The sequence below is a fragment of the Cheilinus undulatus genome, linkage group 9 (genome assembly GCF_018320785.1).
Source record: "Cheilinus undulatus linkage group 9, ASM1832078v1, whole genome shotgun sequence".
Taxonomy (NCBI): domain Eukaryota; kingdom Metazoa; phylum Chordata; class Actinopteri; order Labriformes; family Labridae; genus Cheilinus; species Cheilinus undulatus.
Window position 1 is genome coordinate 26,712,578 of NC_054873.1, and position 23,714 is coordinate 26,736,291.

General features: G+C 39.5%; 1 protein-coding gene across 2 annotated transcripts in view; it reads left to right on the forward strand.

The window, feature by feature from the left end:
• LOC121515429 (voltage-dependent calcium channel subunit alpha-2/delta-1) overlaps window positions 1-23,714 on the forward strand; it is a 135,689-nt gene that overhangs the window by 56,828 nt on the left and 55,147 nt on the right. For both annotated transcript variants that reach the window (XR_005992369.1, XM_041796193.1), the window contains exons 5-10: window positions 2,063-2,098; window positions 3,094-3,223; window positions 13,956-14,087; window positions 15,043-15,112; window positions 17,902-17,952; window positions 18,185-18,284. Coding sequence is in view for 1 of the 2 variants with exons in the window: in XM_041796193.1 (XP_041652127.1) it covers window positions 2,063-2,098; window positions 3,094-3,223; window positions 13,956-14,087; window positions 15,043-15,112; window positions 17,902-17,952; window positions 18,185-18,284 (519 nt within the window). In the remaining variant the exon portion in view is untranslated. The remainder of the gene's footprint in view (window positions 1-2,062; window positions 2,099-3,093; window positions 3,224-13,955; window positions 14,088-15,042; window positions 15,113-17,901; window positions 17,953-18,184; window positions 18,285-23,714) is intronic.

Genomic DNA, 23,714 nt, shown 5'->3' on the forward strand with positions numbered 1-23,714 from the left:
ATTACGAAAAAACGATCACTTAGTAAACTACAGTTAATTCAAAATGCAGCTGCCAGAGTCCTAACACGCACCAGGAAATGTGATCATATCACTCCGGTCGTCCTGCTCACAGTTTATAACCCAACCCGACCCCTCAGGTCCTCAGGTGATGGTCTTTTAACCGTACCTAGAATCAGAATGAAGGCTGCTGAGGTGGCCTTATACATTATTGAAATCAGCTGATAGAACGCTACAAATATGCTAAAAAATGGCAAGACAGTCTGGCTGCAGATCGTTCATTTCTCTCAGATCGTTCATCTGAGACGCCATATATATCTCAGAACAGTAATACATTTCACTTTCACACAGCAAGTGCAGCTTAGGCAGCTGCGTAAACTTTATGCAGATAATGTAGCTAACGCAGCTACATCATTATTGTGGCTAATGCTAAGTTCATAAAACAGCTATGTAAGCTACATATCTACATCATCTATGTAGCTAAGTTAGCTTTAGCTACTTTTGGTAAAGTTCAAGTTGCTGTAGGCAACTCAGCTATAGATAATGTGACTACATAGCTAAGGCTAATCTAACAAAGCAGCTATGTAATTATGCAGCTGTGTAATCTATGAAGCTACATGAGCTTTAGCTATGTTAGCTAAAGTGCAAGTTGCTAAAACTAACTTAGCCACATTGGCTTATGCTGTAATGTTAGTTACATAGCTAGCGTAGCTATGTAATCTTTAGCTCAAGCTTAGGTAGTTAAAGCGAAGTTAATGTTTGCACTCTTGTTATTTCATGATTGTAACTGCTAGCCTTTGTTTATGAATAAAAGTGAGTTAAAATTAAAATACATTATACTAGCAAATTACAGCAATTTCTTTTGAGATATAGGGCGTCTCAGATGAGGGGTTTGTGAATGTTGCCGTCAGAGATCTGCAGCCAGACCCCTGTCAAGAAACCCAGTTTTTTGAGTCAATAAGTAATTTACAGGTCCTTAGAACACAGCAGATTGGAGTATATGCCAAAATAACAGCTTTTTTTGACAAGATACAGGAAATCTGATGTGAATAGGTTTGAATTGAAAATCAATTCTGAACTGAATATTGATCCCCTGGATCAGAATCAAACTGAATTGTGAGTTACTGAAAGATTCACATCTCTAGTTATTACTGAACTCCACCAAATGATCCCAGTCATTTAAAAGATCCTCAATCCTCAAAGCTCGACAGATACTGGCAATGGAAAAGCAAGCAAACACAGGGTTTACTGTCCGAAACGGTGTTGAACCAAACCTGACTACTTGGTAGAGCCATGGCATTAGTCAGCCACACTCATAACTGAAGCTGAAATAAAATCAATTAAAATGTATGTTAGTTCTTAACAGCAGTGTTGCATTTTTTTTCTTGTGGGTCCTTGAGGGGCTTAGTTTTATTAAAAAAAAACAAGTAGAAAAAACTGGCATAGAGTATGTGGGTAAAACAGGGAAATAAACACGCACAAACACATCAATAGTCAAATGTAAAGTCTAGTTTCCCGACCATAAATTATATTCATTGGCTGGAAGGCTTCAGTCTGTTTGCAGCTGTGTAATTCACAGTGATTACAGCTCCATTACTGAACAAGTTTACTGCACATTAAACTCTGTGTAATGATGCATTATACTCTTTATTTAAAATAACAGATACTCTGCTTTCTAAGGACCATGTTTGCAAACAATCATAACTCAAAGTACAGCTGCGGTCAGGACAAATCTGTCACAAAGATATAAATGTGTCCACATTGTGGGTGTGTATTATCATGTTGCTTTCTCAATGGCTTTTAAAATGCTTCCCTGGAGCATTGCAAATTGCTGTAGGCACACACAGATGTGAGGAGAGAAACACTGCATACTTTTAACTCATACAGTATTCATTCGATTGGTAGCAGCAACCAGTTCCCTTCATTAGCATAAAACTGGGGAATTAACTAATGGAGTTGTCTGAAAGCACAATTAAGAGCAATTTAGAAATGGATTAAGAAGCTCGGGATAAAATAAACTTCTTCAGCGTGGCTAAGTCATGTTTGTGCTTCTGTGTGTTTACAGGATGATGAAATAGCCTACTACAACGCAAAAGACAATGTGAGTACCCTTGTTTTCCTTCCGTCTCTTTGCTCTTCTTCCGTCTTAGCCCCCGCAAACAGTCAGGTCACACTCAGACAAAGGCAGGTAATATTATTTCTCCTATACAGCATCCTCTCTCTGTCTCCTGTCCTCCCTTTCACCTCCTCTTCCCCCCTCCTTTCCGCCACTTTCCTTTTCCTATTCGCCACATTCACATCTTTTTTCTCCACTCGGCTTTCTATCATTGCCTCAGCCTTTTTATTCCAGCGCTCCCTCCCTGTTTTGCCTCTCTTCCAGGCTTCTCTCCCACAGTATCTTCCTCTCCGTCATCCCTCCTCCCCCCCCTTCTCGCAGGTGAAGAGGTTTCTGCCATGTTTCTCCTCTAATTGACAGATGAGATGTATGAGCTGGCTACACTGTTGCTTTATTAGGAAGCAACTGTTCACTCTCTCTCTCTCTCTCTCTCTCCCTCTCTCTCTCTCTCTCTCTCTCTCTCTCTCCCTCTCTCTCTTTCTCTCTCTATGCACCTCACTACCTCTCCACCCTCTGCATACTTTCCTCCGTTTCTCATCATGCTTTTCTTCATATATCTCCCTGTCTGTGCTGCTCTCATTGATGTAAATTGCCGAATGCATGAGTAATAAATCTCGGCGAGGGGCACAGACAATCTGGCTGTCTTCTGCTACTCCTCCCAAGAGAAACTGATAAGAAGGAGGTAAAAAAAAAAAGGGAAGATATCGTTAGGCACATTGGGTGATGCTATATTTTCTTAAACGAGCTGGGAGGTTGTGAAAAGTGCAGCGATGACATTATCACATTAGACTGGAGTTGATGAGGACGGATAGTTAGACTGTCCTTTAATGTACTGTTCTTTTATATAAATCCACAAGCTGTTTTCATGCAGGGAATGATGCTTCAGCAAATAGAATAAAAGAGGCTTTGAATGATATCCTAAGCCCACGGTCAGCATCACAGTCTGCATCTTGATGTTTTTTATTTTCCTCTGCCCTCAGCTGGATGCAAATGAGACTGAGGGGAGAAAATACAGAATCCGACCTGACTTTAAAGAGGACTCGTTATTTAAACGACTGACCGACCACAACCACACGGCCGTCCACATCCCTACGGACATCTATGACGGCTGTGAGTACACATGCACACATACAAACTCACGCATGCACACGACAAAGTGGTAACCATGGATACAACTGACATCCCAACCCATTATGAAATGTTGTATACAGATAGTGCCTTCAGCAAATGTGCCCATGGCTAAACGATGGTTTGAAAAAAATGCTAAAGCATAATGGGATCTTCCCCTGTACTGTGTGCCTGACTGTGCTGAGTCCTTGAGCTGCGAGTGAACAGAGGAGCCTTTAACTGAAATGAATGAATGTGTGCTTTTAGCCTTTGTCAGAGAAATCCTCCAATCCGCAAGGATTTCTATTCATTTACATTTCTTTACAGGAAAAAGCATACTAATGAAAAGCCTTTGTACTCAACATTTTCTTGTCTTTGAGTCTTTGAAATAAATTTCTTAACAAGGCAGAGAAATGACTCAAGGTTTGATTAGTATGTATTTTTAGCATGACTACATGTCCTGCTTCTACCTAAAAGTGTCTTTTAAATTTTCACAGATAAGAATTATTTCTCAAAACATTCCTTCATTCACAGTGTGGTTAACCTTCATATTCTGCATACTCTGTCTCTGCAGCAATCATCAGTGTTTGATTCCACAGCATGCACTCTGCTCCTTCTTTTGTGCACATGAGAAGCTCCACTCTGCTCTGCTTGTTATACAGTACTATGCAGACATTTAAAGTATTTTTGGGCCAAAATAAATAAGGTGTGTAATGATGAGTAAGCCCCCTAGAGGGCACCGTTTGGTAGAAAGGAGGATTGACACAACCCAGGTTGTGGTCTGGATGTCTTTGCATACTGCCAGCACCATGGAAAATTAATCTGTTGAAAAAATAATGGGCATGCGCACTATTGGATTATTTTGCAGATATTTAAGATACAGATTCATTTAAGCCAATACCAGTACTGATATTCAAATATGTATTTCAGACCTAATGCTTCAGCCCTTTGAACACAATTTTGTGTAAGGATGTACAAAGGAACAAACTGGAGTACTTCACACTTAAAAGTTTAAAGATTAAGAATAAACAAAGAGAAAGAGATCAATTGGCGTAGGTCTCTTGATCCAGCCTAAAACTCTACAAACTCATTAGTACAAATGCCAAACGTTTACAGTCGATATGCTGATATTCACAGCCAAAATATCGGTTTTAAATTTTAGCAGCAGTGTTCATTTTGGAAGCCATCTTTAGAATTAGTCTTAGTTTGGGTCACATTTTTGTCCTGTTAACCCCTTTTAGTCTAGTTTTAGTCCACAAAAACTCTGACAACATTTTAGTCCAGTTTTAGTCAATAAAAAGTCTGTACCTTTTAGTCTTTACTTTTAGTCACATCATACTTCTCTCTTAAACAAATAGCCAAATTGTAGAAATTAGATGAACACTCATTTTGTCCTATTAATAGCCTACATGTAGTAATCTGAATTAAATTGATGAAAAAACTGAAGTACATTGGATAACAGAATTTTGGGATGAGGATCACAGATTTTTATTCATAATGGTACTCTTATTAATGGAACTTGATTATCAATCTCTTTATTGATAATATTAGTAATACTAGGAATACTGGTGTATTTGGGGTGGAAAAATTAGACGATATGTTTTTAAATTAAGTGTTGCTTTATATCTATTTTATATTACTAATTAGATAAGCAGGGTGGCACAGTGGCGCAGGGGTTAGCGCTGTTGCCTCACAGCAAGAAGGTCTCTGGCTTTCTGTGCAGAGTTTGCATGTTCTCCCCGTGCACGTGTGGGTTCTCTCCAGGTACTCCAGCTTCCTCCCGCCACCAAAAACATGCTCATTAGGGTTAAGTAGTGACTCTAAATTGGCTGTAGGTGTGAATGTGAGCGTGCCTGGTTGACTGTCTCTATATTTCAGTCCTGCAATTGACTGGCAACCAGTTTAGGGTGTACCCTGCCTCTCGCCCAATGGCAGCTGGGATAGGCTCCAGCCCCCAACGACCCCCAACAAGACAAGCGGTATAGAAAATGGATGGATGGATGGATGGATTAAATAAACATTTCTCCTATGAAGGGCCACATTTATTCAGATTCCTCGCCTTTAACTAAAATTCCAGTTTTCTCTATGTGACTTTGAACACATCATAATAGATTAACTTCATCCTCCTTGAATTGTCATAAGTCTAACCGTCTTTAAACACATCATAATGGAACATCGCCTCCTATGGCTCGCTAATTAGCATTTGTCTTGATTTAAACGCGCATTTCAACTTTGGATTAATATTTTTAACTAGCGGGACCTAGTATAAGGTTATGGAGGTATTTTTACCTCCGCCAAGGAGGTTATGTGATTGGATGGGTTTGTTAGTTTGTTTGTTAGTTTGTTAGCAACAAAACTCAAAAAGTTGTGGACGGATTCTAATGAAATTTTCAGGAAATGTCAGAAATGGCATAAGGAAGAACCGATTAGATTTTGGGACTGATCCAGATCACCGTCTGGATCCAGGAATTTTTTAAAGGAATCTGTACTATTGGGAGACAGGGCTAATGGCGGAGGTCTGCGCTGTTACCACTTTACACCAGGAGATGGCGGACATGAGTAACTTTGGGTGTGTTTCCATTCAAAATTTTGTAGTTTATAGAGTTTGAAAGATGCACGCCCCGTCGAGGAGACGAGTCGGAGCATAACAGAGAGAAAGACAGCGAATTGTAGTGAGAATACTCACAATGCTGTGAGGAATAGAGGAATATTCACCCTCTGCCATGACGTCCAGTCGTCTGGTGAGACCATGGGTGCATCTTTTGGCACCTGTAGCAAAGCCAGTGCTGTGCCTCACTGTGTTTCTGAGTAATCGGTGAATGCCGTGGTGGAGGGCACATGGGGACGGATCCAGAAGTTTTTTTTTAAAGGATTCTTCACTATTGGTCGATAGGGTTAATGGCGAAGGTCTGCGCTTTCATCTTGGTCAGAGTTTAAATGATAACTCTTCTAGTTATCATTTAAACTCTGACCAAGATGAAAGAGGATTGCTGCACAGCAGCAATAGAGGCTAACATTAGATTTTTTCTCACAGATAGCTCAGTAGACAAACATTTAACTTTTTACTGTTCCCTTATTTCCCTTACAATCCATATTCATTTTTCCATAGTAAAGTTCATGTGACAATCTTCTATCCAACCAAATCTCTTTATTGTCTTTCAAAATAAAAGCAGGTCTGTATCCAGAGAGGAAGTCAATTGCCCTTAGTTTAAGACAGTGCCAAAATAAAGGAATAAAAGCACCTTTAGAACAAAAAAGTGGGAAAAGTGGGATTTCAAAATGTGGGAAAAAAGAGAGATTAATTACTGTTGCAGTGCCTGCAAAGCCAAACCCCAGCGTGAATTGACAGATGGGGCTCACAATGCCATGCTGACATAGTAATAGTATGTTACAAGGCGTAATGAGTGCGAAGCGTTCTTATGGTGTTATCGTGGTAATGCACTGTGAAAAACACCTAATGGTTAACACTAAGGAACACCTGGCAGTAACTCTTTTCCCTTGGTGGCCATTTTTGTATTCCCTAGCAAATTGAGTTAAAATGTTGAGAAAGTTGAGAGATAATGTCTGGAAACTGTTAACTGTGTTTGCTAGCATTTATTTGTTTTAGGAGTTAGAGATTTGGGGTTAGGGTTGACCTTAGGGCCAGCCCTAACCTTTGACTCGTAAGACTATGATGTACCACGTGTTTACTCTCCTTGCCACCAGTAGTAGATTTCTAAACATTTCCTCATCATGTGCTGACATTTACCTCGAATACTTTGGAATAATTTGATTCTCGAGAGTGCCTCTGACATTAGCACAGCTCAAGCTGAATGTCAATGACTAGGGGAATGTCTGTTGAATACCTTAACTGTGGTCTGAATTATGTATTTTAACATCTTTCTTTTGTGCTATTTTTACATTTCAAGCACACTGATGATGCTCTCATCATCATCATTGTGCTACTTACAATGACTGAGCAATAAAGTTTTACAGGACACAAGGCTCATGAATACAAGCTCAATCACACCATGGTTTCTTGTAGCACCAGGTTGCTGCGGCTGCTGCTCGGCTTGTTCAAGTGTATTTTTATCTGTAGCGGTGTGAGACTTAGTGTTTGTGTGTGTCATTAGCGTGCTGTGGGATGCGGTGCGTCACCAGTGGCTTTGAGGGACAGCAGAATGAAGCGGCTCCCTCAGTGTGGCCCGTCAGCCTGCTGGGAAACCGTCTGGCCTGAAGGTTGCACGTTTCACCTCTCTGCTGACCCCACACAGAGGGGTAGATTGAGAGACGAAGATTGGCAGACACTGGCATCGGCTGTGTTTTCTGTAAAAGTGCTAGCCAGGTTTATTAGCATGCCTCTGAACTTGATGTGTCAAAGACACCACTTTGGCCTTAATCTGGGCTGGGTGCCATGACTCCTCTCACACCCTTTTTTTTTTTTTCAGGGATGCTGTTTATAGTGAGCCTGTAATGAGTATGCATTGATACGCTGAGATGCTGGGACCTATCCAGGCCTGAAGTTTGATCTGAGAGAGATGAAAGAAACCAAAGTGTGTGTGAAGGTGTGGAAGGAGCGAAAAGCTGGAGGCAAATTTCAAAAGTGGGAAAATGTCCTTTATGTCTACTGACGCCAGTGCACATATGTTTATTTTGAACTTTAAACAAGGTTTTCAGGTCCTGGAAGATGTATGGCTAAGATAGAGAAATGTACTTGCTGTACACCTATATGCATACACTGCCAGGTATTGGCACACGTGCAGGAGCATATCTTTTTTTTTTTTTTTCAGGAAAAAAAACAAAAAACAAAAAAACAGAGGACTCATACGTTATTGAGGTTTCAAGTCTCCAATTTGATCTCCACCCTATAAATGTTCCAGGAATAGCCTTTGCTCAGCTGGGGAAAATTGGATTTTCTGGGTAAAGTGGAAGGCAAGTTTATGAAATCACCTTCTATAGGCAGCAGCACATCTCATGTGTGAGACAAGAGCAGGATAGGAAACAGACGTTTGGATGACAGAAAGATAACAAAAGCAACATCTGTTGGTCTAGTGAAGGACACCGTGTGGGTGATAGCATCAGAGATGCACACAGAGACAGATGGAAGAGAAAATGCTTGGATACAGTAGTGTTGCTTTTGGATACAGAAGCTGAAAATGTATGTATACAATATATATGACGCCCCGGGGCTGGAGACAGTTAAATAAATCATTTTGAACACTGTGCATGATAACTCTCATCTGCAGGGAATCAAGCTAGCCAGCACTTTTTAACGCTTACTCTGGAAAAGAAAAAAACAAGACAATATTAAAGACAGCAATAGAGAAAGATACAGGCATTTGGATGCTTTATGACTTGTCTGCAGGAATAAAAACAGTTTTTCAAACAGAGAGACTGTATATAACAATGTTTTATTCAGGCTCAAACAGCTTCACTTTCCCTCAATAGTCTCCATTTCTTCTGTTAAAAATAACCTTTCATAAATGGCCTGCCCCGTCATTGTTTGTGTGTATGATCCGTCACGACAGCCATGCCTTTGTCATCAGCCTGCTCTGCTCCTCCTCTCTCTTGTTTTCCACTGTGACTTCCCCCTCCTGTATGGATTAAACAAACAAGATTAATTATGATCTTAAGAGGTGCTGTCAGGTGCTTTTTGTTACAATTGGATGGATCCATGCCTCCCTGTTTCTCATTCAAGCCTTTATGCTAATCTAAGGATGAGTGATTCTTTTGAGTGCAGATCAATTCAATGAATAAGGGTATTTCCCCAATTTTCTGGCTCTACCTTCAAACATTAATACCCGAATTTCCTCATCATTTATTGGTCTAACATTTCAGTCAAGACTAGTATTATAGTCTGTAGACTGTAGAACCCAGACTGTTCAATTAGATGGAGAAACATCAGAGATACTACAAATTTACATGAGGGTACCTCAAAGTTCAGTCGTGGGACCACTCATAATTACTTTTCATATCAATTGCTTTGGATAGATTATTCCAAATGCTTCTTTTCATGTTTATGCTGATGATACAGTTATCTATTACTTAAGATTAGCTTTTGCTAGCCTTCAGCATGCTTTTGATTTAGTTAAAGATCAGCTTTGTCAGCTGCAACTTGTTTCAAATGCAGATGATCACAAACTCATGTTTTTTTACACCCTAAAGAACAGCAAAGAACTTTGATGAAATTGTTTCTGAATATAGTCTAGAAATTAAGTTGGTATCTTTATTTTGAATTATTAGGGTTTTTACTTGATAAAAGCTTTTCTTTCAAGGTTGCTTAAAAAGCTGAATGTGTGTTTTTTATTGCAGAAACAAGTCCTGTTTCTCCCTCTATGTCAAAAAGAGACTAGCTAAGTCCACTTTATGGCCCTAAATCATGTTAAGTTCACAGTTACAAAAACACAACAAATATGGTGTAATTCCACCAAGCAGTCCAGTTTTGTTCAGTACAGTTTGAACCGGTTTGGTACAGTTAACCCTGATCTTGCTTGCATTTCCACAGCCAGTGTCCATCCAGCCAAACTTCTAGTGATTGTTAGAGTTACAGATCATTTGGCTAAGCTCAGTTAAAAAAAAAAAATGGTTGTTTGACTCCCAAATAGCTCCTCAGTTGCTACCACTTGGGCTGTTTTATCCATACTGATTCTCACTGCTTGCCTCGAACACTGTGTTGGTTTAACAGGTACTGCCCTTAATTGGTTCAGGTCCTACTTGACAGAGAGATAGGTTAAAGTAGGAATTGACAACTGTGTTTCGTCTTGTGCCACTCTACCCTGTGGAGTTCCTCAAGCTTCTATTTTTGGCCCCATTATTTTAAGGTTGTTCTGATCCCAATACCATTATTGGAAATACGTCTGATACTGCTTAAAATGCAGGTATCCAATACCGATCCAATACCATTTTTAGCTTTATATTTTGCTTTGTTTAGCCATGCTAAATTTTAGCGCTATAAACCAGAAATAGCTCTTCTTTGCTGCTGGAAAGCACGTCATGCATGGGCTACCGTTTTCACAGTAGCGTGGAAGAACCAGAGGACACACTGAGACAGAAAAGATTAGTAGCTGCGTGACAGTTTTTCTCTGAATTTGATCATTAAAATGTCTTCCAGCTATCATACATGACAAAAAGTGACACAGTTTATCAAAAGTTAAATAACTCTTGAACCATATATCGCTGCCTCTTACTTGTTTTTCCTCCTGAAGCTAGATGTTGTGTCGTCCCATTAACGCTGTTGATGCCTTTGAATGCCTTGCGGCAGCATTTTCAGTGAGCCTGGAACTTGTGTGACTTTTACGGACTTTAATGATTAAATCCACACCAGTAAACTCGATATTGAATGTCTTTTTATCCACTTTAATCGAATTACGATCATTTATTACTGCTAGCCCGAATGCTAACTCCAATGCTAACCACCATATTTGTTCGGGTCTGTCAGCCAGTTGCAGCATGTTCCATAATCACGTCATGGTGCCTGGGTAGAGCATAAAAAAGAGAGAGAGAGACTGTGATGCAGCCCCCTGTATTATTATTTTAATATTTAGGAGTAAAACTCAATAATCAGCAGAAAAACAACTTTAGGGTCATGATGCTGTACATTATGATTCGATTTGTTGAGCCATGTTCTGAGTCAAATATAGGTCTAAAATAATTGGCTAGTCTGCACAGTCAGTTCAGAAAGTTCATGCTGGTATAGGATCAGTACTTGGTATCGGCCAATACCCAACACCGTGGTATCAGTATCTTATTGGGAAGGAAAAAATGGTATTGGAACATCCCTAATTATTTTCTTTCTGTACCTATTCCCTTGGGTTGATTAAAAAAAAAGGTATTTCACACCACCTCTACACAGATGACATACGAATTTACCTGCTGATAGAAGGAAACGATGGCAGCTTCACTTAACATCTGCAAGACTTTCCTAAAGGCATTTAAGACAGGATGGTCCTGAGTTTTTAAAATTTGAATGAAAAAAATCCGAACTGACCATTTTGGCCCCATTTGGGCCTGGGATGCCCCTCTCAGGAATCTGGATGCCTGGTTTCCTTAGGTTAAACCTAAAGTTTTGAATCTTGGTGTATAGGTCAACAACGATTTAAATTGGATTAACAAATGAATGTTGTTTTTATCATCTAAGGGTCCAAGATTAAATTTTTTTTATCTTTTAATGACTTCAAGCAAGTAATTCATGCTTTTAGGTATTTCTGCATGTTTGGACTACTGTAATGCACTTTATGTTTGAGTTAACCAGACTTCTTTACAGTTTGTCCAAAATGCTGCTGAGTGACATAAAATGAGTGACGTAAAGTGCATTTTCCTTTGACAGACCTGCAGGCTGCAGTGAATCTAGCTTCACTCTTTAGGGGTGGGCAGGTACGTTTGATACGCCAACAGAAGGGTGCCAAAAAGTAGCACAGTACACATTGGTTGTTTTGGAACCTTTCCAAACGTTTGATGGTAGAAATGCATAAGATGAGCCTTGGTAAGCGTCCCAGTTTTTCTCTCAATCAAGGCAATTTGACAAGATAAAGGTTTTTTCTTTCTTTTCGAATGGATACAAGTTTATCTTGACACATCATCACAAAATCTTTTAGCAGTTTCCAAGCAACTTTTTATGGTCTTCTTTGTGTGTCCTCTATTTTCTTTTTTTCCTTTAACACAACACGAAGTACAGATTGGATTGCTGGAGCATAGCTGGTTTAAAACCTCATCTTTATTTGAAGCAGTGAAACATTATGAGCCCCTGATGTTTTCATTTAAATGCTAAAAAAGATAATTAATGCTACATTTTTTATTGATTTACATGTGACAGCCCTGAACCGCTACATTGATGAAGTCCTCACAGGGTGCAGATTCAGTTTGGCATCAAAGCCATGCCGAGTACAGCCGGGGAATTCATTAGTGTCAGTGGCAATATGGACGAGTGGAGGATACGGTATCCTTCATGAAGCACCAGCTGAGTTTACCTTATTAAATATTATGGCTAACACAAGAGCACTCGAAAGCAATAAAAAGATTAAAAAGCAGCTTTTTACTCCTGGGTTGGTTGCTGTTGGTTTGCTTGTTCATTAGATTGTGGTCTTCTTTGCAAAGTGCATGTGTACTGAAGTGTATCTAAAGAGCAGGCTACCTAAATTGCTATGAGTAGTCCTCTGTGTGAATATTTTAGCACCTACCTGTCTGTCTTCATCAGGATTTACTCAGGAATCACACATGCAGTTTGTAATCTTCTCATTATCTAACAGGGGCTTTGGTGTTATTTTGTCTTCATCTTGCTTTAAAATTCTACACTTAATGAGGGAAATACGTCACCGTGCACACCCTGCATGCTCTCAGTCTCTCTCTCTAATAAAAAACATGCACTCCTGGCAACTGAGGCTTCATTAACTCGCCCCTCTAGAGGCATGCATGCAAATGAACAGTGTTTGCTTTGCACATCAATGAGCCACGTCACACTCAATACGGGGTACCAATCTATCTCGCACACATGCACTCGAACACATGCACACAAACGAGTCACAGCAGCATATGTGCAGCACCACATTAGTATAAAGAACTAAAGGGAGGAAGAGAAAAAAAAAGAAGAGCAGCAGAGCGACAGACAGCAAAGATAGAGTTGGGGCAGCATGTGCTCGGCCTCCATCCATCATAGTGAGTGTTATGTGGCTCTGAGCTGTCTGGGTGCTGTGTCATTACATCCATAATGCCTGTTGCCTCTCGCAGCACATGCTATCAATCATGTGCATGCACACATACAAACACAGGTTATCTGGTGTTTAAGGGGAAATTAAACACTCTTTAATGGTAGTCAGTGCAAATGTATTACCACACAGTAAACCTTGTCTTAGTATTTCTTTCCACAGTACAGCGCTGTCTGGGTGTGCTGGCCTAATATTTACTCATGTGTCCCTGCAGGGCAGGTGGGCTGACACTGAACAGGCCTGTGTGTGTGAATCTTAATGAATGTTTTAATATGGAATGTCCACATGTCTGCTTACTTTATCTGCCACGTTCAGTGCAATATCAAAGCACAGACATGCTCACTTTTGCAGATTTATGGAGATTTATATACAGTGTCTATAAATAAGTATTTACCCTCTTGAATGTCTTACCCTTTTGTTGATTTTATTAATCAATAATGGTCAACATATTTGATTTTTTGACAAAATACTGCCAAGATATTTACAAAGAAATGCCAATTTAATAAAATTATGTAATGTAAAATGAGTGACTGTATTTCCTGTATTTTGCTGCATTTATTTTACCCCCTACCATTACAAGCCTTCCAGGGCTGGCTGCCAAGAAGCACCCCCAATGGATGATGCTTCCGCCACCGTACTTCACAGTGGGGATGATGCATTTGTGGTGATACATCCATTTCCTGACATATACTTTTCAATATACTTTTTTCTGAGTTGGTTGGAGTGTTTTTTTGTCTTCATGGTGTAATGGTAGCCAAGAATACTGATTAACCAGTGACTGCACCCTCCAGATACAGGTGTATTTGTACTATAACAATTGAGACACATTACTGCACCATTTGGCTGAACCTCTGTTGAATAGGGTCAGTCACATTATATTGACCATGATTAATGTATAAAATCAATAAAATGGTATAACATCCAAAGGGATGAATACTTTTTATAGGCACTGTATGACCACAATAATACTCTTATTTTTCATAAATGTGTCAAATATAAAAGCATTTCTTTTTTTCTACATGTATGTTTGTGTTTCATCTGTGTGGATTTTATAGCCACCATTGTGCTGAATGAGCTGAACTGGACAGAGGCTTTAGAAGATGTGTTCCGAAAGAACAGAGAGGATGACCCAACCCTCCTTTGGCAGGTGTTTGGTAGCGCTACAGGCCTGGCTCGCTACTACCCAGGTAAGAAAAAAAGAGAAAAAGAGCTTTCCTTTTATTATGATTCTGTTTATATCACTCTCTAGCGGTGTCTTTCCTCTCTTATCAAATCATCATCATCAGATTATTCTCTAGTTGCCCTTTCATGCAGCATGTGTCTTTTAATCATGACTGCAGTCATCTGGGGAATATATTCACAAGTTGGATTTGTGCACACATCACTGATCAAATAAGCTTAATAAAGCTGAACTCCTTCCACTTGCACTGTTTTTTTTTTTTTTATACAGGGCGGTAGATAGAGTCACACAATCTTTAACTGCATCAGTCTGGGGCTGCTCTCCAGCCCGAGTGTTTTCTCTGCCAAGCTATTTCTATTCATGAGATTGTCTGTCATCATAGACTCTATATGGCTTTATGGGAAAAGTTTATGTCTAATATTCATGAATTTTCATCTGCTCTGAATTTATTCCTCTTTGTTCCCTTTTTTAACCTCTCAGCATGCATGATAGGCAGTAACACACTCTCATACTGGCATGTTTTCACACATAGAATGCAGTTGATTACTGTGAGCACAAGTAGATCTAGTGCTCTTTTTTCCATTACTGATGAATATTTTATCTTATTTCCCTGATGTTTACCTCACTATGAATAATTGCCCCAAGCATTAAGCATGTTTTAATGTGGGTTTAATGAGAAAAAAACGTAGGATATTATCCAAGGAATAAACCATCACTGTGGCACAGATGCAACCTTTTTGTTCAATCCCAAAATGTGTCATTTATTATCTACGCAGCATGATTGACAACAGCTGCAGACACTGCTAGGCAGAATATAACACTGCATATCGTGAAATCTTTATCAATAACACCTCAGTCTGGCACTTAAGTTTATTAGGAAAAAATGCTAAATCAAACAAGAGTTTTATCTGCCAAGATAATGGAAAAAAACAGATTAACATGTTTCTGATCTCCTCCTAAAGCCTCTCCCTGGATGGATGCTCGGAAGACACCCAGTAAAATTGACTTGTATGATGTCCGCAGGAGGCCATGGTAGGAAAACCACTACTTTTCTTTTGTCTTCTTTTTTTTTCTTTTATATTGATGAGAATATATTGTTCGTTTGTTTGTTTGTTTTTTAGAAATTGATATTCTTTTGTGTGTTTTTTTTAATGCAGTTGCTTGAATACTGCATTCAAAAATATTGATTTAACTGTTAAAACTTTCCATTATGGGTTATATTGAGTGAAGATATTGAACAGATTCAATGATTCAACCTTCAAGGTGTACAAGATTTCCATAGCTACATCCCCAACCTTCTTCATCAGTGTCCTGACTATTTGTTTGTACGACTGATCTCCAATCAGATAAGCTGCCCAAATATGATCAGGTTCTTATTCATTTAAAATATTTTACACAAAATAAAGTCTTTGTTTGGTTCTAGAAGTCACCAAATTCTAGGCATGTGCTTTTACATGGAGTTTCTATATCAGCGGGGATGTCCGTTTTGTGCATGTGAACACAGAGCTGTGAACAACAAACCAAGAGCAAGTTTGACTTCTATTTTGAAAATCCTTGCTCAAGCTTAAATCTGGTAAAGCTGCTTTATTTATAAAGCTTTATTTTCAGTATAAGTCTTATCAAATTATTTGGGATGCTGAAACTTTTTGAAAAATACACTGTAATCAAGATGTCAGTTTGCTAAATTTAAATGGTTTATAATTAAATGTATAACATGGAACACCTGTTCTGTGAAACCGTCGGGTTGATCAAAGAAATTTATAAAATTCCCTGAAGTCTGCAGACACAAACGGAGTGCTGTCTCACTCCAGCGAGTCATGCAGGCAGCGCTTAAACTCAGAGATCTGCGTAGGTTCACTGGTGCAGGCGTAGTGCCATATTTGCCATGAAGCCTGGGGCAGTGGATGCATAAAAACACAGGACGAGTACTTGTAAACATCACTGTATCAACTTCTCTTCCCACGTGATTTTCACGCCTCGTATCAAGCATGTTACGTTATAGTAACAGCAAAATCAAGTGCATTGTGCCACACAAATAGCCGTCCGTGCGAAAAACAGCACGCCATGCAACACACGGTGCGATGTCCAAGCTTACAGCATGGGCATAAATGGACACATGAGTGATTTAAGCAAAGCATCGAGGCAGATAGTTTACCTCGAGATCTTTTTTTAATTGAATCACTTGGATAATTCGAGGAGTCGTTTCAGCCCTACCTCTGTATGTCCTTTATTATTTTCATATTTCACACCATAGCAGTTAAAATACAGCTACCACAAATAGTGTGTGGACAGTGTGCAAGTAATGAAACATTGCTCAAGTAATCATGGACACAACAAGTACTCAAGTACTCATACCCATCTCCAGTACCTTATTATACAGTATGTATGTACACATACAACACGGTGGCGCAGGGGTTAGCGCTGTTGCCTTCGCTTCCCAGTCATGGCATTTCTGTGTGGAGTTAGCACGTTCTCCCCCGTGCGGTAGGGGGTTCTCACCAAAAACATGCTTGTTAGGTTAATTGGTGACTCTATATTGGCCGTAGGTGTGACTGTGGGCGTGCCTGGTCTGTCCATCCCCCCTGCAACCCCCAACGAGACAAGCAGTATAGAAAATGGATGGATGGACATACAAACATGCATAATACATATAAAGAAAAGACATTTACAAAATAGACATTGGATTTTCAGAATGTTTTGAATTGCCCCAGAAAATAATTGCCTACTTTAGCTTGTTATTTAATTTTCTAAACAACAACAACAAAAATTTACAAAGTTAATCCTGTAAATTTAGCATCTTAATGGCTTTTATCTTATACAATTATGATTTTATTGTCAAAGCTGTAGATTTTCTTTGAACTGGCACGACTTGTGCATTAGTTTTATATTAGTTTCAAGCCTATTCTGTATTCTCTCTTCCTTTTATCATTTTTTTATTAAATAAGCCTGATTAGATTAACATTTACATATGTACAAGTAACTGCTGAGTAATGCAGCCACTATATCTATGCTTTTCAACAAAAGCATGCCATGTTCGATGAAAAAAATAAGTTGGATGTAGCTCTGTGTCTTTATACTCACATAAAACATCTGGATTTTTATTCAGAATAAGTGTGAATAAAATGCCTGATATGAACTGAGCACATGAAAGAAAGTATTCAGAAAACAAACACATTTCTGGCTCTGTGAGAGAGAGGGGACGGGGAGAAACTCAGGATACATTAAAGATAACCTGACCAGGTTAGTGTCAAAGACTAAGTTACTGTAGTAACTGACTCGGTTTAAGTTTCCTCTCTTTGTGAAAAAGACTTGACCCACCCTCATTCTTAGGCTTGAGTTTCCTCCTTCTTGAAAAAAGAAATCTCAGTTTCCCTCATTTCAGGGTTAATAGACTCAAGGTTTGCACTAAACCTGCTTTATGAGATGGGCCTCTGGTCTCTCCCTCTGCTCTGTTCTGCCCTTCTGCTTCACCAAGATACCATCTCATCACTGCTCAAATACTGAATATAAAATAGATCTGTGCAGAGGGACCCAAGACCCAGACACAAATTTGTGTCTGGGTCTTAGGTCACATTTTAACCATTGAAAACACAAGTTACTCATTAATGTTTAAATTTTACATTCTATACCACTAAATCTCTCAAGGATGTAATAAGTCAATAAGTTTTTGTGATTGATTTTGGTAATAAAACCAGCCCCAACATGTGACATAGAGTCCAAATTATTTTGTTGTGTAGATTTTTTTTATCTTTAACATTTCTTTAATTGCTGTTTATAGATCTTTTATCTCACTTGTCTTTTATCTATTTATGTTGTTCTAGGTACATTCAGGGAGCCGCTTCGCCCAAAGATATGCTAATCCTGGTGGATGCGTGAGTCACTTCACAGCCTCATTGATCTGTAACCTTCTCACATCAGTCATGATTTCCCCTGATTATAATACACGCCTCCCGAAATTTGCCACAAAATGTGATGGATTTCCCATGGTGAAGGCCTTCCTAATTACATTGCATAAAATCTCCGGGGACAAGGATTCAGCTAACTGATTACACTGAGAAGCTCATGGATATTTATTTATCTATTAATTACTTGATTTATTTGCAGAAGTGGGAGTGTGTCTGGCTTGACTCTCAAACTGATCAGGACGTCTGTCAGTGAGATGCTGGAGACTCTGTCCGATGATGACTACGTCAATGTTGTTTATGTGAGTATTATCAAACCGTTGCTTGCTGAGCTGTTGGGTGGTCCATTTGTAAGAGGCAGCGGGGGGCATGATGCATGCTGGGAAAAGGTGCAGAGTGACAGAGCGTAAGCATGAATGGACTTGTGTATTTGGATGCACATTCTTGTTCTTTTAGATACAAATGAGTCAAACTATGGGCAAGGAGGTTTTTCCAACTGGAAGACTTTGTGCACATGCCCACACAAACACAACACCTGCCCACACACGCACATGATCACAGGAGAGGCAGAGCGATGGATGACAAGTAATGAAATATGGATTTCTCTCAGGTCTGGCCACCCTGAAACAGACCTTTAATGAAATACCCACTGCTCTATTTGGTGTACAGGATTAAAACTCTGCACTACATGCCCTCCGCCCCGTCTTGTTACCTGTTTGTGTGTATGTGTGAGTGTACTTTTACTGCTCCTACAGGAATTAAAGCTGCACCTCTGACTGGAGTGAACTGCAGGAAACACTCATCCATCACCCTCTTGATCTCTCCATCACTCTTTCCTTTCATCACTGAGTCGTGCAATTCATCTCAGGGTTTCACCGGATCCCTCTATTCATCTCTCTATGTCAGTGCATGATCTCCCTGTACATTGTACTCCTCTCCTCCACTATATACAATATACCTCCACACACAACTTTCCTCTTCTCACTGCCCCCGCTCTCCCTCCTTTTCGTTTTTACTTCTCCCACCCACCAATCACTTCCATCGCTCTCCCCCTCCACCTTTTCATTCTCTGACCATCTATTCCAGGCCCTCCATGCTTGTGATTACACTCAGAAAGAGCCAATCAGGAGTCTGTGTGATGCCTAGATGGGCGCCTGTGGAGGTGTTTATTGAGATGGGTCTTTATGGGGATTGGAGCTGTCTTCGCTTTCCTTGCACAAAGACAGCCATTCAGGCTCTGTTTCCTCTCTTTGGGGAACCCTTTGTCTTGGACACAATGTATTCTGTTTCATTGTGGACTTGTGATTCACCAAAGATCTGCAATTATTGGAATGTGTCACGGAGCTCGGTGTGTGTGTGTGTTTGTGTGTTAGAAAAATAAGACAGAGTGATAGAGATTTGTTCAAATAGTTGACTTAGATCTGACGTAAAACTTCTTTTTTTTTTTTATTTGTTTTAACTGTCTTCCTGATATACAGCCAAACCACAGAGCTGTGAGTGAGTGATGTTGGATAGATTTGATCATTTAAAATTGGGATGTTTAGGTACCTATTCATTATTTGTGATTTACTTAAAGTGAATGATAGCTGACAGTTTGGAGAATCCAGCTGGAGAGTGGGTAGAAACTGCAGAGTGCTGCTGATAATGGACAGCAGAAAAAAGAATTTTTACAACATTTAAATGTCCATGAAAACAAAGTGTAATTTTAGGTGAAGGCTAAATTCTTATAGCTTTATCTTGACATTGCAATCGTTTTCTAAGGAACTATCAGTGTTGGGGTAGTTACTCAAAAAAAGTAATCCATTACATTACTTAGTTACTCACATCTAAAAAAATAACTACACTACTAATTACATTACTTTTGCATTACTCCTTGTCACCTGAGATTTTCTGTAACTTTATTGTCAATGAAAAATGCAATCCTAAACCTTACATTTTATCACATTAGTGTAATATAATGTAGTAGTACTATTTCAGGCAGTAAAAGGCGTAAGGATATGTGAGTGATGTCATCACAATAGGTGTTGTTACAAGATGGGTCGTAGTGTAAATGTGCTCCATAATAAGTTAGTCAGAAGTTGAGTACGTCATCATGTTCAGCCAAGTTTTAATAATTAAGTCAACAAAAGATAGTCACTGCCTCCTGATGACACTACAGTTAGCACAAATCCTTCTTCTCATGAGTAGGGCTTCCACAAGATCTCTCTTTTCTCTTATACAGAAAAGGTGACAGCAAAGTTGTGAAAATCACACCAAAACAGCACCTCACAGAAAAATATGTCAGGAGCAAAGCAGAAGGTAACATTTTCTCCACCAGATATGCTACCAGCCAGCAACAAGCCTATTTATATCAGCTTCTGTGGTTACCTGTGTTGTTGTTGAGAATCAGTACAGCTATCTGGAGCCTCTCTCCAGCTCTAGGGGTCTTAAAATACTAGCTCTGTGTCGCTGCCTTCACATGTGAAAGATTTGAAGTGGAGTGCACAACAGACAGAGAGTGGTTTCTGGTCTGGGCAAAGTCTGACTTCACCATCACATTTGTGTCCTTTTGTGCAACAAATCCAAAGTAATGTTCATATCGTCATGATAATGAGCTATTGGGAAAAGGGGTGGGGTTAAATAAGTTTGTCAACAGGGTCATTGCTGTTGCAAAGTTAGAACATGCAGCAGCAATGGCTTGAGACTGAAAGTAGTGGTCAAATTTATCTGAAATTAGTACTGTTATTTGGTGGTTCCCAACTTTTTTCCCTTGGAGTGCCACCCACGCTGTCCCAAAGTGAACCATATACTTTGAACACAAGTTTAATTATTTTATTGATTTCAAAAAACTACAAAAATAGATGTACAAATAATTTTCTTACCCAATGTCTTTTGTCTAAACTGTGTAAAAAGTGTTTTACCATGAGTTTGCTTAATTTTTTCAAATCTAATTTTGACAAGATCAGACCAGACAAAGCTGTTTAGTTTAAACTTCCCAATGGAAAGAAGTTGATCAGCTTTTTTAGTCATAGTTTTAGCTGATAAAATTAAAATTGGTCTCATGTCTGTAATCACTGTTAGGAAAATTGTAAATGAAAACAGAATATACTGTAGATTTCAGTTAAATGCCTGAAAATATGAACAGTTCTTTGTTTCTGTGTTCCACATTCATGCTTGCCGTTCTCCTTTCATCCATCTGTCATGTACGAGAGCAGTCAAGCTTCACTTTCTGCTCATTAGAGCTTTGAACTGAGATGCATGATGGTAGATATTGCACAGATAGTAACCATCAGTTGCAATGCAATGTGGGACACAATGAGTGCTCTACAAAACTACTAAATGGTGCACTCACTATAAACCACGATAAACTGTTTAAAACATTGACATGGTTTGAGTGAAGTCACCCATTGGTTCCCCTCAGGTAAGAGTAAAATGAGGAGAAGTTAATCGGCTGAGGGATAATTTGGAATTAAAGAAAAAGGGAACAGCAGTGGGATAATGTCAGACAGCAGTGAAAAAAGCATGACAAGAGGAGAAACCAACACTTAACCTGCGTTGAATAAATACATTATATTATAACCCTCAGTTTATCAGATATTGTAATGTATCATCAATATATACTGTAGATTATAAACAGTCCATTTGTCTGACATTAATTCAGTAATGATGAGTCCTTTTCTCAGTTGTAGTACCATAAAGTACTTCTGAGTTTGAAGCTGACAAGGCTGTCACCTTCTTACACTGGAAGTGATGTAAGGACACTAACCATGCTAACGATATTATCATCATCATGGTCCAGATATTGTGTGGTGTTAGACTGAATGATATACCATTTTATAACCGTGATGGTGTTGTGCTGTAGTCACATAGCAGGATGTTAGTCATGTGACCTGAAGCATGTCATACAGCACCTACTGTGCTGTTGAATGGAACCCAAAACTGCATGCGTACTAGTTTGTATGACTTTTCTGCTTTAGAAGGCTGTAATATCACCATCATAAGTCATAGAACTCAACACTGTGTCTGCAGAGTCTGTGAGTCTACTGCATGTAAAAACATTTTTATTGGCTAAGCTGGTTTGAAACACAGACTCAACTACTAGCCCTGACATTAAGTGTATTAAAGAAAAGAGACAGCAGGTCAGTAGGAAGAAAGGACCTGGTTTCCATGACAGGAGATACGAGCTAGGTAAGCTCACCTGCACATTGGACATCTGGGCCTCTGGCCTTGTCTGCTCTAGAAAGCGTTGCTGTGAGCAACTAGCCCAAGCTTCGTTGAAGTTCCATTTTGTTGGGTTTGGTTGTAACTAAATAATATAACTAGTTTTGTTCAAGTCCATGGGGGTGTCAGCTGTAGACTCTGGTAACATGCAAGTTGGCATCTTCTCATCCTCTCAGTGGTAGCCATCAACCTGAGTCTGTTGATGTCATTTAAAGGTGACACTGCAGCAGCTTGGCATGGTGCATTCAAGACTACTATCCACTGACGTTTCAACACAGCTTAACCCATTGTTCATTTCCCACCTGAAAACCCCAGTCCAAAACAATTTACAAAACAGAGATGGAAAGAAAAAGAAGAGGAACACAGAGTTAATCTGCCCGCCTGTCAGTTGCCTCAGCCCTACCCCAGATTAAACTATTGATGCATAACTCTTATCCTTAACATAATAAAACAGAGGAGTTATATAACAACTTAACCCCTCTGCAGAAGAGGTTAGCTAAATGGACTAAAGATAAATCTGTGCCAGGCATAAACATGTTTAAACTGCTGAAAATTTAACTTGGTTAACATGGGACCTTTTGTGGAGTTCTTCATTTTTGCTGCTTGCAGTCTTTTGCAATTCTACCTGAGCTTAACTTTAAAACCCAGATTCACTTCCTTTTAACAGTGTCTGGGTTATAGCTTGAAGGTTTGTTTACATACTGCATGAAAGAATGAATGCCTGCATCTTCCTGCCTCTTCACTTTTTTAAAATGCTATCATATTTTCAGTCGGCATGACTGTACTACAAACAATTCAAAGAATTTCTAAAACCTCAATAATCAAAGAATGATATGTCATGATAAAAACAGAACTCGTCCTTTTATTTTCCTACCAAACCACATAATTCTTCGTCTCTGTCAGCCTCTCTCTCTACATGTCATTGACTCACTTCCTCACACACCTACACATGCACAGCGCCCTATGTCTGTCCCTGAGGGTGTTGTAACCTGACACTAAATCATTAATCTCTGATATTACCCATAAATCCCTCCTCATTAACAGTAGCCCAGGGACTGAGTTGGCATTTGGTCATGGAAGATGCTCACACACTTCCTCACCAGCTGTGGTAGGTCAGGAGAATGCTGATGGCTCTTCCTTTCAGCTCATTTTTTCCTTCTCCGTCCTCATCCTCTTGCTTTCTGTTTTTCCTGACTTTTGTTCTCACTCTCCCTCTTTCTCCCAGTTCAGCGAGCCACCATCACTTTTATCCGGCCTTGTTCAGCTGTGTTAGCGGGTGTCAGCGCTGTTAGCCTGCATCAGTCCAGTGGGCAAGCCAGAGTACCAAAGCACAGTAGCAGACAGTCCGGCGGGATTAGGGCCTTAAAGATTAGCCTTCTCTCTTGTGTCATCACTAATCCATTCCCAGAGCCTGGACGATCGCACACACATCCCTACACGTACACACGCTGTGACAAAAGCTGCTGTAATAGGATCACAAGGGAACAGTGGAATTTTGCTGTAGATTGTATTAACGTGTGTGTGTGGCCAAT